This window comes from Sipha flava, unplaced genomic scaffold (genome assembly GCF_003268045.1).
Source record: "Sipha flava isolate LNK unplaced genomic scaffold, YSA_version1 67_pilon_pilon, whole genome shotgun sequence".
Taxonomy (NCBI): domain Eukaryota; kingdom Metazoa; phylum Arthropoda; class Insecta; order Hemiptera; family Aphididae; genus Sipha; species Sipha flava.
Window position 1 is genome coordinate 2336189 of NW_020273607.1, and position 15616 is coordinate 2351804.

General features: G+C 28.6%; 1 protein-coding gene across 2 annotated transcripts; it reads left to right on the top strand.

Moving 5' to 3' along the window:
- The first annotated feature begins 2294 nt into the window (after positions 1–2294).
- Positions 2295–14093, top strand: LOC112691925 (clathrin heavy chain). Of its 2 annotated transcripts, XM_025566380.1 has the most exons (22): positions 2295–2909; positions 3787–4024; positions 4088–4237; positions 4327–4445; positions 4510–4671; positions 4737–5327; positions 5386–5574; positions 6289–6477; positions 6545–6952; positions 7012–7158; positions 7685–8169; positions 8231–8611; positions 8681–8864; positions 8924–9116; positions 11827–11984; positions 12052–12324; positions 12403–12720; positions 12794–12925; positions 13002–13112; positions 13181–13351; positions 13422–13719; positions 13782–14093. In XM_025566380.1, exons 1-22 carry the CDS (start codon positions 2868–2870, stop codon positions 13943–13945), a joined length of 5103 nt encoding a protein of 1700 aa, XP_025422165.1. In that variant the 5' UTR covers positions 2295–2867; the 3' UTR covers positions 13946–14093. The 2 variants fall into 2 exon arrangements, with proteins under 2 accessions (XP_025422165.1, XP_025422164.1); XM_025566379.1 differs by having other exon boundaries at positions 3787–4237.
- Positions 14094–15616: the final 1523 nt, after the last annotated feature.

Sequence of the window (15616 nt, forward strand, 5' to 3'; positions counted from 1 at the left end):
TAGAAAAGTGCAATCGTGTTTTTTCAAAAAATAATGGATGGGCAGAACTTCAAAAAGTCAATAGTATTCATAATGGCACTGCACTAAACGTAAATGTGGAACAGTATGATTCAAATGATTTAGTTTATATGAAATATGCACCGATTACATCGGTTGACGTGGAAAGGTCTTTTTCTATGTATAAAAATATATTAGCACCCAATAGAATGAGTTTCAATGAAAGTAACTTGACTAAATATATGGTTGTGAATTCCTTTTTTAATATTTAATTTAATGTGTAATTGAAATTTGCTTTTTTAGAATTAAAGTAATAAATGCTTTTTTTGGCTACTTAAAATGCTTTTTTAAGGATTTATTTTGGTACAAAATCCGAGCCCTAATTATTAACTATTAACAAAAATGAACAATATTACAACAGATTAATCAAAACAATTAGGACATTTTTTTAAGAAACCCTAAGTTCACACTACTCTCATTTAAGAGTGTTACAAACATTAATTATTCAGTTATTGAAAATTTAAAATTAAAGTATATCAATGAGCAAATAAATTAATGGGTAGATAATGATAAAACTGTATATTTTTAATACATACTTCTGAAAATTAGATTTATTCTAAAAATTGTAACTGCCACTGGTTTTGATGTCATGATTATGTTTACCAATCAAAGTAAGTCTTGAAGATAATGTAGGTATAATTTTAAGAGGCCATATAAAATAATGCTGATATTATGTAAATCACAAAATAAATATACAATATTCTAGCATTATTCTGGAAATTGTTCTTATTTATTTCATCTATGATATTTTTAAGATGCATATTTGATGGCTTGATTTATAAATATTATTTAATTTAATTTAGTTTTTCTTATTTATTTCATCTATGATGATAGCACAATAATAATAGTTCATATATAAAAGCGCGGCAATTTGAAATCGACCAATAAGAGCGTCATATTTTAAACCCGCACTGTGAAGTCTAGGGTTTCTTATATCGCTTACCGTCAGGCCTGTTCGTCTAAAATTTTTACCTGTCTCATTAGAGTTGGTCTTATGATTATAGGATTTTGATCAGTGAACTGAAAAAAATATTTATTCTTTATGTGAAAGCAAAAATATTATAGGAAAAGAAAATTTTAATTAAAATTTCCTCAATATAGTTTATAAATTGAATAGTTTCACGTGTTGCATCTAATTTTGTTGTACCGAAAACTCGAATTTTCAGTGTAATCTTAATTATAATTATAAATAAAATGGTTGCAAAAATTTAAGATCAAAATTCAACTGATAATTACAATTGAAATATCCTTTTTAATCTAAAATCGATTTTATTCATAATATAAATTACATTTTATTGCAATGAATATCACGGTATAGAATTAAAACGCATTAAAATGACACCATTGGTTGATCAAGTTGTAACGGATTTGCATAGTTATTTTTATTTTTGTTTAATATTACTATTTTTTCTATATTTGTAACATAGACATATTAATATTAATAATTAATATGTCTATAATTTATAGCAATGTTCGTTCATGGTTTTAGATTATGGCTCTTATAGTAATGCGTTATCTTGTTATTGTGCTATTTTATATCGATGAAATTTAAAAGTGGTCTACTGAAGAGTTGCGTAATTTTTGTTCAAAAACACTTGTCTGTAATTTGTTCAATAATTCGAAACGTAATTCTCAACAATTTTTCGTTACATTTCTAAAAATTTTGGGGCAACTATCGGACAACGTATCGATGAATACTATTGGTAAAAAAGCAAAACAAAGTATTTAAAAAAAAAAGGAAAATAGCACAAAGAAATATTTTTAATAGTGATAGGTGGTACATGAAAGTGAATCGATTTAAATTGGAATGAAAAGTTCGTGATAAGAACATATGGTAGTGTCAGCACTGTGAAAATATCGGAAATCTGATCAACAATTAATCATACTTCTATAAGTATAGAATAAACTAAGTCTGTTTTAATAATGAATAGATCAATATAAATATTGTATTAACAATTCGATTTGATTCACTTAAGAAATAGGATTAATGATTTGAATCGATCATTTAATAAATCGAATCACAGAGATCGATTCATCGCATGAAAAAGATTGATTCAAATCACTAATTTATAAGACGTTCACCATAAACATTGAATAAATGCGATGCACTTGCCGCGCGTAGCCGTTGGGGATTTTCAGGTTAGCCATAGGCGGCACACTGTTTCGTCTGTTTATGTGGCACTCCCTCCCTTCCACCCTGCTCAAACCCTTTCTTTACATTGTACGTTTTTTTTTTTTTTTTTACTTCTGGTCCGCACAATTTGCGATATGAACCGTGGACTGAACTTACGACAATACTATTGTCCTATTTTTATTTATCAAAATCACTATACACGCGATACGAAGTCCATCTGCTGCAATAAGTAATCGCTAATATTTTTTATATTTTCATTTATTTTTATTTTTTATCGTTTATTTCTATTATATTCGTTGTTTGTGTATTATCGTTCTCATTTCGACATCGGGTTACCGTCAATCCCCCGTCGTTCGTTGAATGGTCGTCTTTTCAAACCGCGGTCGATTATTGTAACGTCGTCATCCAACACGACCGCGCATTCCGTCAAACTATCGTCATACCCCTCGCCATTCACAAAAAAATTCCATTAGACTCCGTGCGCGCTCCGCACAAGTCGTCACATTATCAGCAGCGACAGCGGGTACGCCTCCCGTCGCATTTGTGCGTTTTCGGGACGCACTGGACACAAGTGTAAGCATTCCGCCGTCCTTTTGAGACGACGCTGCTGTAGACGTCGCTCAACCACCATATCTTGGTAACGGTACGGTCGTCGATTATCAAGAACACAATCGAAATGGCGCAAATTCTACCGATCAAGTTTCAAGAACACTTGCAGGTAAGCAAGGGAGAAAACCGTAATTCTTGTTTTGTGAGGAGGTGTTAGGTTTTGGGGAGGAGGGGTAAGCGATTTTGGTAGCCAACAACTTTTTCAGGATCGTGGTCAGTTAGATCATAATAATTACTGAAATTAATGATATTTTGTCTATCTGTATAATATATATGGTTAAAAATTATGAAATTGTTATTTTTAACAAAATTCTTTACTATTTTTTCATTTAACGGAAAAACCCAAACGGTTAGATAATAATCTTTCTCGATGAATACAAGCCCGTACCTGGTTTTCACCTATAAATAAGTTCTTACGATTTATCGTGTTGATTCGAAAACAATATAATAAAATAATCTCATGGAAAATTAATAGTAATAATTATAACGAACCAACGCGATAATTTGGAAATCGTTTGCGACTCCCTCCTACTCCAATATTCAATCTCTCCCCTCTCAATCTGTAGATTTCATTTATGTTTGCTATCTGTAAAATATTTGGGTGGACTGTCGCCGTGTATACATTATAAGCACGTCTGGTGTCTTGGTAACTGTGACTGTAAGTTGTGCAATTTGCATTTGTGCTTATCATTACCCTGACAGGCGTTGGATCTGTCATACACATTTCTATACAACGAGCATTTGGTCATAAGTGACGTATGCCATCGCTGTCCCTCTTATGACAATATTATATTATGTATATTTTAATCTAATGAAATGGGTCAAGGGGAATATTTTTATACATTTATTATGTTGATATAATAATATATGATTTATTTTACTATTATTATCTATTAGTTTTATTGTACTTTTTTAAATTTGAACTTTGAACTCTTCCATTATTATTTTACCATGGATTTACTTGGAAATGATGTACTTTTTTGTAGCTTACAAATGTTGGCATTAACCAGTCAAACATCAGTTTTAATACACTTACCATGGAATCAGATAAATACATATGTGTACGTGAGAAGACTGGTGATGTTGCTCAAGTTGTTATTGTTGATATGGCTGATCCACAAAATCCGATTAGGCGTCCAATATCTGCAGATTCAGCTATTATGAATCCAGCTAGCAAAGTGATTGCACTTAAAGGAAAAGCTGGTACTGAAGGAACAGCTGCATCTCAGCATTTAAAATACTTGTTTACGTACATAATTTTAAAAATAATTGTTGTTTTCTTTTTAGCTCAAAAAACCTTGCAGATTTTTAATATTGAAATGAAAAGTAAAATGAAGGCTCATATTATGCAAGATGATGTTGTGTTTTGGAAATGGATTTCTCCTAACACTTTGGCTCTTGTCACAGAAACATCTGTATTCCACTGGAGTATGGAAGGTAATATACAATATTTACCTATACATATATCTTTGATTTATGATAATGTATATAAAATATGATTTTATTTAAATGCAATACAATTTTAGGAGACTCTACTCCTGTTAAAATGTTTGATCGACATTCTACTTTGAATGGATGTCAAATAATTAACTACAGAACAGATCATAAACAGCAATGGCTTTTACTAATAGGAATTTCAGCTCAAGTATGTTAATAATTATAAATATTTAAATGAATTAAGGAAAATTATAATTCATTTTCTTCCCTAGCAAAATCGAGTAGTTGGAGCAATGCAATTGTATTCTGTTGAAAAAAGTTGTTCACAACCTATTGAAGGTCATGCTGCATCATTTGCTCGATTCCAAATGGAAGGAAATAGAGAAATGTCTACATTGTTTTGTTTTGCTGCACGTACAGCTGCTGGAGGAAAGGTAAGTAACATTTTTATTTAAATCATTAACTTAAAATATATTTTTAATTTATTAACTTTTTTTAGTTACATATTGTTGAGGTAGTACAAACACCAAGAGGTAATCAGCCATTTCCTAAGAAACAGGTAGAAGTTTTCTTCCCTCCAGAAGCACAAAACGATTTTCCAGTAGCAATGCAAGTCAGCTCTAAATTCGATGTCATTTATCTAATAACTAAATATGGCTATATTCATCTGTATGACATAGAAACAGCTACTTGCATTTACATGAACCGTATTAGTGGTGATACGATTTTTGTGACTGCGCCACATGATGCTACTGGTGGTATAATTGGTGTTAATCGTAAAGGACAAGTATTATCTGTTAGTGTTGAAGAAGACAACATAATACCATACATAAATACTGTACTTCAACACCCAGAACTTGCTTTACGTATGGCTGTTCGTAATAATTTGTCTGGTGCAGAAGAGTTATTTGTACGCAAGTTCAATATGCTTTTTCAAAATGGACAGTATTCAGACGCTGCAAAAGTAGCAGCTAATGCACCTAAAGGTATTCTTAGGACGCCTTCTACCATACAAAAATTCCAACAGGTTCCAACTGCCGCCAATCAATCATCACCTCTTCTTCAGTACTTTGGAATATTATTAGATCAGGTATATAATTGATATTCCCATCAATTATAAATTTCATTAATCTATTTAAATTATTTAGGGCAAGTTAAATAAATATGAATCATTGGAACTTTGTCGTCCAGTTCTTGCACAAGATAAACGTCAACTATTAGAAAAGTGGCTTAAAGAAGATAAATTGGAATGTTCTGAAGAACTGGGAGATCTGGTCAAGACTGCAGACATTTCTTTAGCTTTATCAGTTTATCTCCGCGCAAACATTCCTCCTAAGGTACCTGAACAATTAAATAATTAAGTCACAATTTTATTGACTTAGTATATATTAAATGGTCATAGATCTGTGCAGAATTTTGGTTCTGGGGGTGCACCCTAAAAATTAGAACCCACAATTTTGAAAGCCATAGCTATAGACTTATATTTATAAAATGCATTAAAAATATTTATTTCGTTGTATTCATTATAAGTTATATGATATATTTATTTACAGATATATAATCTTATAATTGTTGATAATTTATGTTAAAAGATATAATAATTTTGAATTTGTCAAAAATTTCATTAAAATCTAATTTATATGCTAGTTTTTTTTTTGTGAACTTTCGTGGTAACAATTCTTCGTCTATCTTGGCTCATAGTACATCTGATTTTATTTTTTATAATACTTTTAATTTGGAAAATATTCTTTCATATGGTACATTTTGTTACTGATATTATAGTAAACATTTTTAATACTAAATACATAAATATCTAACTGCCTACTCTTTTTTAACCAGTAAAACCACACAAATAGATTCATTGGATGTACCACTTGATATATCAGACATATGTTTGAGAAATTAAATTTCAGCTTCCAGTTTATCAATTAGTATATTGAATAATTTACATTAAATCATCGAAAAACTGTTGATTAATTCTGAATTAAATTTATGTATTAAATAACCATTATTATTAATAATCATTATTTATTAATATATTTTTTTTATAGGTTGTTCAATGTTTTGCTGAAACTGGCCAGTATCAGAAAATAATCTTATACTCTCAAAAAATAAGTTATGTACCAGATTATATACATCTCTTTAGGAATGTTGTCTTACGCACTACTCCGGATCATGCGGTTGAATTTGCCCAAATGTTATTATCTGATGATGCTGAACCTCTTGCTAATATTAACCAAGTATATTTAATTTATAATTTAGTATTTATTTAATTTTTTTTATTAATATTTTTATTTATTGGTCTAGATAGTGGATATATTTATTGAACAAAACATGGTTCAACAATGTACAAAATTTCTTCTGGAAGCACTAAAACATAATCGTGAAGCTGAAGGTCCTTTACAAACACGTTTGCTTGAAATGAATTTAGTATCTGCTCCACAAGTTGCTGATGCAATTCTCGGAAATCAAATGTTTACTCATTATGACCGAGCCCATGTTGCCCAACTCTGTGAAAAAGCAGGACTTCTCCAAAGAGCTTTGGAACATTATACAGATTTATATGATATTAAAAGAGCAGTTGTGCATACTCAATTATTGAATCCTGAATGGTTAATTGGTTATTTTGGTTCCTTGAGTGTTGAAGATTCTTTGGAATGTTTAAAGGCTATGTTAACTAACAACATAAGACAAAATCTTCAAATTTGTGTTAAAGTATATTTATTCTTAATATTTTAAAATATGATTTTAAATTATTATTTAATTTAAATTAGATTGCCACAAAGTATCATGAACAATTGACCACAAAAGCTTTGATTGATTTATTCGAGTCTTTTAAAAGTTATGAAGGCTTATTTTATTTTTTGGGGTCTATTGTTAACTTCAGTCAAGATCCAGAAGTTCATTTTAAATACATTTCAGTAAGTAACACTTAAATATAATATCTATTAAGTATTAAAATGTGTGATTAATTTTGTAATGATAAATTTATGTATAAATAAATAAATGCTTAGTTTGAATTATTATATTATATTATTATATTTATAATGTATGATCGGTTTCAAATTATAAATTTATCATCATATATATATAAAAAGTCAATAAAATTACAATTTGTAATACAAATATAGTAATATTCTAGGATAAGCATTTACTTATGATTTATTTTTTATATAAATTATTTATTTCTGAGTATTAACCGTTAATTAATTTTTGTTTTATTTTATTACCTTATTATTGATAAATTCAAATTGTAGGTCTCTACGCAAAGATATTGAGTATTCTTAATTAGCTTTTACAAACTGTATATTTTTTAAAATGAATTAGGGCTATGTTTTTACTCTATTTTTTATATAAAAAAAAAAATTAAAATCATCTTACCCATTAAATAACCTTTCATTTTTTTTTTTTTTTTTTATTTTTAAAATAGTTATTATATTTTTATAGGCTGCTTGTAAAACTGGACAAATCAAAGAAGTTGAGCGAATATGTCGTGAATCCACATGTTATAATGCTGAAAGAGTTAAAAATTTCTTAAAAGAAGCAAAACTTACTGATCAATTGCCATTAATTATTGTTTGTGATCGATTTAATTTTGTGCATGATCTTGTACTGTATCTGTACAGAAACAATTTGCAAAAGTATATTGAGATTTATGTACAAAAGGTGAATCCATCACGACTGCCTGTTGTAGTTGGTGGTCTCCTTGATGTAGATTGTTCAGAAGACATAATTAAAAATCTTATACAAGTTGTGAAAGGAGAATTCTCAACAGATGAATTGGTTGAGGAAGTTGAAAAGCGTAATCGTCTTAAACTGTTATCATCATGGTTGGAATTACGTGTTCATGATGGAAGTGAAGAGCCTGCCACTCATAATGCTCTTGCTAAGATTTATATTGATAGCAATAATAATCCAGAAAGATATTTAAAGTATGAAATTCATATTATAATGTAAATTGTATTAAATAACAAATTTGTTTTTCTATTTTAGAGAAAATAAATTCTATGATAGTCGAGTAGTTGGCAAGTATTGTGAAAAACGTGATCCACATTTAGCATGTGTTGCTTATGAACGAGGGAAATGTGATCTAGAGTTGATTAATGTTTGCAATGAAAATAGCCTTTTTAAATCTGAAGCTAGATATTTAGTGAGACGTCGTAATCCAGAATTGTGGTTGGAAGTTTTGAATGAGAACAATGTTTATCGTCGTCCACTCATTGATCAGGTTGTGCAAACAGCTTTATCTGAAACTCAAGATCCTGAAGATATATCAGTAACTGTAAAAGCTTTCATGACTGCTGATTTACCCAATGAATTAATTGAACTACTTGAAAAAATTGTGTTTGATAACTCATTATTCAGTTCTCATAGGTAAAAACTGCATAAGAATAATATTTGTCCACAGTAAAATATTTGTTTAACTTTATTTTATCTGCTTAGGAATTTGCAAAATCTATTAATATTAACAGCTGTTAAAGCTGATAGAACTCGTGTTATGGATTATATTAATCGTTTGGACAATTATGATGCTCCTGACATTGCATCAATCGCAATCAACAATGAACTATTTGAAGAAGCTTTTGCGATATTTAAGAAATTCAATGTTAATCAATCTGCTATTCAAGTATGATTATTATATATTACTTAATATAAGTAATTTATTTTTATGCATTTTTATTCTAGGTATTAATTGATAATGTGAAAAACCTTGATCGTGCTTATGAATTTGCTGAGCGCTGCAATGAACCAGGAGTTTGGAGCTTATTGGCAAAATCTCAGTTGCAAAATATGTTTGTCAAAGAAGCCATTGATTCGTTTATTAAAGCTGATGATCCAAGTGCATATATGGATGTTGTTCAAACAGCACATAAAACAGGTACTTAATAGATTTTATGTATTTAATATATATTATACACAGAATAGAAACTGATAAGAAAATATATGGGCCCTCATACACAATGGTCTCCATCATCAAAAATCTAAGGACACATCCCTGTTATCAATGCCTTTCGGTAATCATTATTGATAGGATTATAATTAATATGATTCCCAGGACACATTTTCCTGTGGTAAAGTTTTGTGAGATTAGCTAAAAATATTCAATATATATATATTATATAAATAAATTATAATATTTTTTGTATATATGTTTAATAGACACAGAAAAGCCTGTGGAGGAACATGTCCTTCTTTGTCCCCCTTTTCCAATGGACGTCCTCATATATTATATATTATCCTTGTATATTACATTACTAGCTGAATTACCTGTCGTTGCCGGGTTTAAGTATATAAATGTATGTAACCTGCCAAGATTAAATTTTGTTAAATCTATTGAAATTTAAATTAATTAAGATTTTTGAAATAATATTTTATACATATTAATTTAGTTATTATCATAACCTATTCGATAAGTTATAGCTTACAACTACCTGAATCTCTCTACAGTTTGGTATTCTGTTGAATACATATAGTATCTCACTTCTCCGAATATTTTACCTTTTGTCAATAAGTTCATGGTCTTTTTGAATTTTAACCGAAACACTCTTGCAATTATATCATGTCAATCATATGATCTTTGACCGGGAAGGAAGAGCTCTTTTATCTCGTCCCAGCGAGGATTACATGTAAAAGTAATAAAAAGGTCAGGACGACCGTAATATCTAATGTAGGTCATAGCATCTTGTGTTCTTTCGTGCATATGTACCTTGGCCCACCAGTAAAAGTTGACGGGAGTATAACCATTTGGCCTAACTGATTAGCTTCTATGTCTCGTTATCCAATCACATCTTTTAAATGAATATAACTATCTGCACGCAATTTGGCTTGGTTGTTTTTGATGTAATTTAGTCTTTCAGTTTCAATTTTGGCGTATTCATCTACCAAATATTTACTGAAAAGAGAACGATAATTAACTAAATAGTTGTCTTCCCCTTCTCTGACCATTATTCTATATGAGTAAAAACTTATAATGATGAAATTGTAATGATCAATTGTAAATTATGCGGTGGCAAAAAATATTAAACCGATTTCAACCCTTTAAATTCAAAATTTTGAAAAATCCTTTCTTAGGGCACGTCTACATCATAATAGCTATCTGTATGCCAAATTTTAGCCAGATCCATCCAATGGTTTGAGCTGTGCGTTGATAGGAGTCAATCAGCTTACTGTTTTATATATACAGATAAATAATATCATATTATAGAGCTTTAATAACTAGGATTTTATTTTTTAATATTGGCTTAAAAAATCATTTAAAATAGTACAAACTATCAACTTGTTCATTAAAATTATATTAAAACATAAATTTTTTCTTAAAAGTGTCTCGGATAACCCTTGGAAGATGTGAAAATATATTATTATGAGCTTAGAAATATAGATTTATTATGTAGAATTTGAAGTAAATATTCTTAATTTAAAACACCTTTTTTCATATTATTTGTAGGATGATTGAACATTTTTAAGAAATATATTTGTTCAAAGAATGAATGCATTCTATCTTTGTCTACCTAAGACAAAGATAGGCGGTTATCTTACGGTGGGTGAGGTTTGGGATACAACAGCAGCTGGTAAAAGCAAAACAATAATTGTGGCTGCACAAACTTTCCTTTTCACGTCAGTTTCGTACCACCACTGTGCGGCGTGGTCTTGATACCCAACTGATATCGTATACATTGATAATTGAATATTTCTAATGACTAATTAATTAAATGTTTGAACTTTTCTCATTAGATGGCTCATCTGCCCTCAAAGTACTCGCGTTTAAAAAAAAAAAAAATATATACAAATTGGTCCAGTAGAACTTATATATCTGTAAAAAAAAAAATTGCTTCCCCTTTTAATAATCTGATTGGTATCGAGCTTTAATACGAAAAAGGTCATGTTAACTGCCTAAACAGGAAGATCTGAGTGCCATATAAGATCTTTTCACTTTAATAAATATTTGTCGAAAAGTTTACATGGATGACTAAAAGGAACATTACTAAAGTTTCAATTTGAAACTAACACCATATTTTCTATAGAAATAGATGGAAATAATTTAATAAAAATATTTTCTTACTTTTAAATAGAATTATAAAAACATTATAAACCATCATTAAGATCACTTGTAGGATATGCTTTAAGAAAACATAATAGAAAAGCCTGGTCCAATTGTGTTTTTGATGACAAGTATAATTAATACCATCCTAATATACTTGCTATTTTAAATGCTTTCATTGTATAACTATAGACATATGTAAATGTATTCTTCTCAAGTAAATTTAAAATTTTATAATCATGATTTATTGACAAAATCTTGTTAAATAAAAGACAAACACTGTATCTAAATAATACAGCAAACAATTTAAACAATTTTTTTTTCTGAGAACTTACTGTTCTATATAGCCCTTTCAAGATGGAGAACTATAATTTGTATAGCCAAAATTTTCCATTTTAATTTTATCAATTCTGTGATATTATTAAATAATATAATATAAATTAATTATATTAATAAGTCAATATTTTGTATAGATTAAATTCAAAAATAAAAACTGTATCCATTTTTAGGAACTATTGATATAAATCATTTAATTATTTACTAATTTTAGGAAGTTGGGAAGATCTTGTGCGTTATTTACAAATGTCTCGCAAGAAGGCTCGTGAATCTTATATTGAAAGTGAATTAATTTATGCTTATGCTAAAACAAATCGTCTAGCTGATCTTGAGGAATTTATATCTGGACCAAATCATGCCGATATTCAAAAAGTATAATATTATAAATTTTTTTTTTTTTTTTTTGCATATTAATTTAAAAAGATAATTTTGTTTACAGATTGGAGACAGGTGTTTTGAAGACAAAATGTATGAACCTGCTAAACTTTTATACAACAACGTTTCAAATTTTGCTCGATTAGCTATTACTCTTGTACATCTTAAAGAGTATCAAGGTGCAGTTGATAGTGCCCGTAAAGCAAATAGCACAAGAACATGGAAAGAAGTTTGTTTTGCTTGTGTTGATAATAATGAGTTTAGATTAGCTCAAATGTGTGGTCTACATATAGTTGTTCATGCTGATGAGTTAGAAGATCTTATTAACTACTACCAAGTAATAAACAATAACTTTTTATAGTATTACTGGTATTTAAAGTTTTTTTTTATTTTTATTATTATTATGAATTTATAGGATCGTGGTTATTTTGAAGAACTTATTAACCTTCTCGAAGCAGCATTGGGTTTGGAACGTGCTCACATGGGGATGTTCACTGAATTGGCCATTTTATATTCCAAATACAAGCCTGCTAAGATGAAGGAACATTTAGAACTCTTTTGGTCTCGTGTAAATATTCCCAAAGTTTTGAGAGCAGCAGAACAAGCTCACTTGTGGTCAGAATTGGTGTTTTTGTATGACAAGTATGAAGAATATGATAATGCAGTATTAGCAATGATGAATCATCCAACTGAAGCTTGGCGTGAGAGTCATTTTAAAGATATTATTACTAAGGTATAAACCTAAATAGTAAAAATATGTTTTGTGGGTGGGTTTTACTAAATGTATTTCTATTTTATTCTTTTAGGTTGCTAATTTAGAACTGTACTACAAAGCAATACAATTTTATCTCGATTATAAACCACTTCTGCTCAATGATTTATTGCTGGTATTGACACCACGAATGGACCACACTAGAGCTGTTGCCTATTTTACAAAGGTAAAAAGTTTGTTACTACTATTAGTTATGATTTATTACTTCAGATTAGTTAATTTTTCATTGTTTATTTTTTCAGACAAATCATTTGCAATTAGTCAAAACCTATTTGCGTTCCGTGCAATCTTTAAATAATAAAGCCATTAATGAAGCTCTGAATAATTTACTAATTAATGAGGAAGACTATCAAGTAATTATTTAATATATAATTAATGTAAACGACTGTTATCTGATAATTTTTTTTTTTTTTATCTCTAGGGTTTACGAACCTCTATTGATGCTTTTGATAATTTTGACACAATTGCACTTGCCCAAAAACTTGAAAAACATGAACTTACTGAGTTTAGGCGTATTGCTGCTTATTTGTACAAAGGAAATAATCGGTGGAAGCAAAGTGTTGAATTGTGCAAAAAAGACAGATTATACAAAGTATATAACTTCAATTGAAGTTTAATTTTTATTTCTTTTGTTCATATTATCATTATATACTTTGTTGTAGGATGCTATGGAATATGCAGCAGAATCAAAAAATTCAGAAGTGGCTGAAGAATTAGTGACGTGGTTCTTGGAACGTGGAAACTATGATTGTTTTGCTGCCGCATTGTTCCAATGCTATGATCTTGTTCATCCAGATATTGTATTGGAACTTGCATGGAGGCACAACATAATGGATTTTGCCATGCCCTACCTTATTCAAGTCACTAGAGAATATGTTGCCAAGGTAGATAAGCTAGAAGAAGCCGAATCAAAGCGATTAGAAGAGCATAAAGAAGAAGACATCAAACCAATGATGATTCGTAAGTGTTAAATAAAAAGTTATTTAATTGTTTTTTATGTATTTTGTTTATTATTTATACAGCTGAACCTCAACTGATGTTAACAGCTGGTCCATCAGTTATGGGCAACATGTACTCACCGTCCTACCAAGGAGCTGTAGCCCCTTCACAGCAACCCTATGTACAGCCCAATACAACTCCATACGCAACTTCAAGTACTCTACCCTATCAGGGTTATGGCATGTAATGTACCCATTATATACCCCTTTCCTTTATAGCAGTATTTTATAAGAAAACAATGATGGGTTCTGCTATGTTCTGTTAGAAAATTTACTGTCCTGGTATAAAATATTTATATTTTATAATTAATAATAAATTTATTAAAAACCATTCCAAAAAAAAAAAAAAAAAAAAAATAATAATAATAATCACTAAAATAAAAATAGGCTTTCAAAAAACATATTCTCATCATTGTTAGATAATATTAAATAGTTAATGTTAATAATTGTTAAAATATTACTTGTTTAAATTATTCAACCTCACTTCGTAACTTATGAATTATGATTTATTTACGTATACATTTTTAATATTGATTTCACGTTAATTTTTATAATTTATTTTATTTATAATCATATTATTATTATTATTATTATTATTATTATTATAATAATTTTTTTTTGTATATTATTATCAAAAATTTATTTAGAAATATGAAGAAAAAATTATAATGATAAAAATGTGTTTTTTTGTGTTATTATTTGGTGAAACCTAATATCATTAATAATAATCTATATCTGTCTAGTAATATATACCATATTAGATTATATGTGAAAATATATATTACATTGACTGTCAGACATGATAAAGTATTTGAAGTCTATTTTAATCAGTTAGAGCTTAAAATGTTGTTAAATTTTTGAATTGATATAAAGTTTTAAGTATAGTACTGAAGATATTTATGTCTTATTACAGGAATTTGAAAAATTCTAATCCACTTGTTATTGCTTGTATTTGGATGGTTTTGAGAAAATGTTACTATCATAGTCTAGAAAACAAGTTTAATGTAGTTTTACAATTCATCAAACCTATATTAATATGAACAACTTGTCATTCAACTTGATGGAAATTGAATCTGTGCTCATCAGTTATTTTTTCTGAGCTTTGATTGAACTCTCATGTGATAAGACATGCAATTTACAATATATTTAATATTCACATTTGGTTTATTTAGTATTTAATGAAACTACTTTAATATATTACTAGCTTCGATAAATAATGTTATCCAATTTGTTAAATATCATGTTTTTTTTAAACAAAATAATGGATTAAAACTCATTATTCTTTTATTGTTATAGAACTTATTAAAGGTATATATATCTCATTTATAAAATATTGAAGGTATGATTACTTATTAAAATATATTTCAGTACTTGCATTATGAAGCTAATTAAAACATGTAAAATTCAAAGATACAAAATATTTTTATTGAACTATTCGAAATGAAAAGTTATGTGTGTTTATTAATGTAATATAGAAAAAAAAAGTGGAAACAAAAAACATGATTTAGAGTAATTAAATTTATTTTTCTTTGAAACTTAAGTGCTTATTTTAAAAGAACAAAATATTACATGACAGGTTGGTTGTATAGGCTAAGTAGGGTTGGGACAATCATAAATTTCAATTTAAATAATGAAGCTTACTTGAGAAATTATGCTGAAGAAAAAAATACAGAATATGATTGATGGGGTTCATAAGTTCAGAAGGAAACTGGTATTAGTAGTGTGGTACTAAGGGACTGAATATTGCAAGTATGGATAATCTGGAAAAAGATAGGAAAAGGCATTTAAAGAAATGAAATAGTAAAAATCAAGTGTTTTTAACCTATTGAGATATATATCTTCTTTCATATTATTTTATG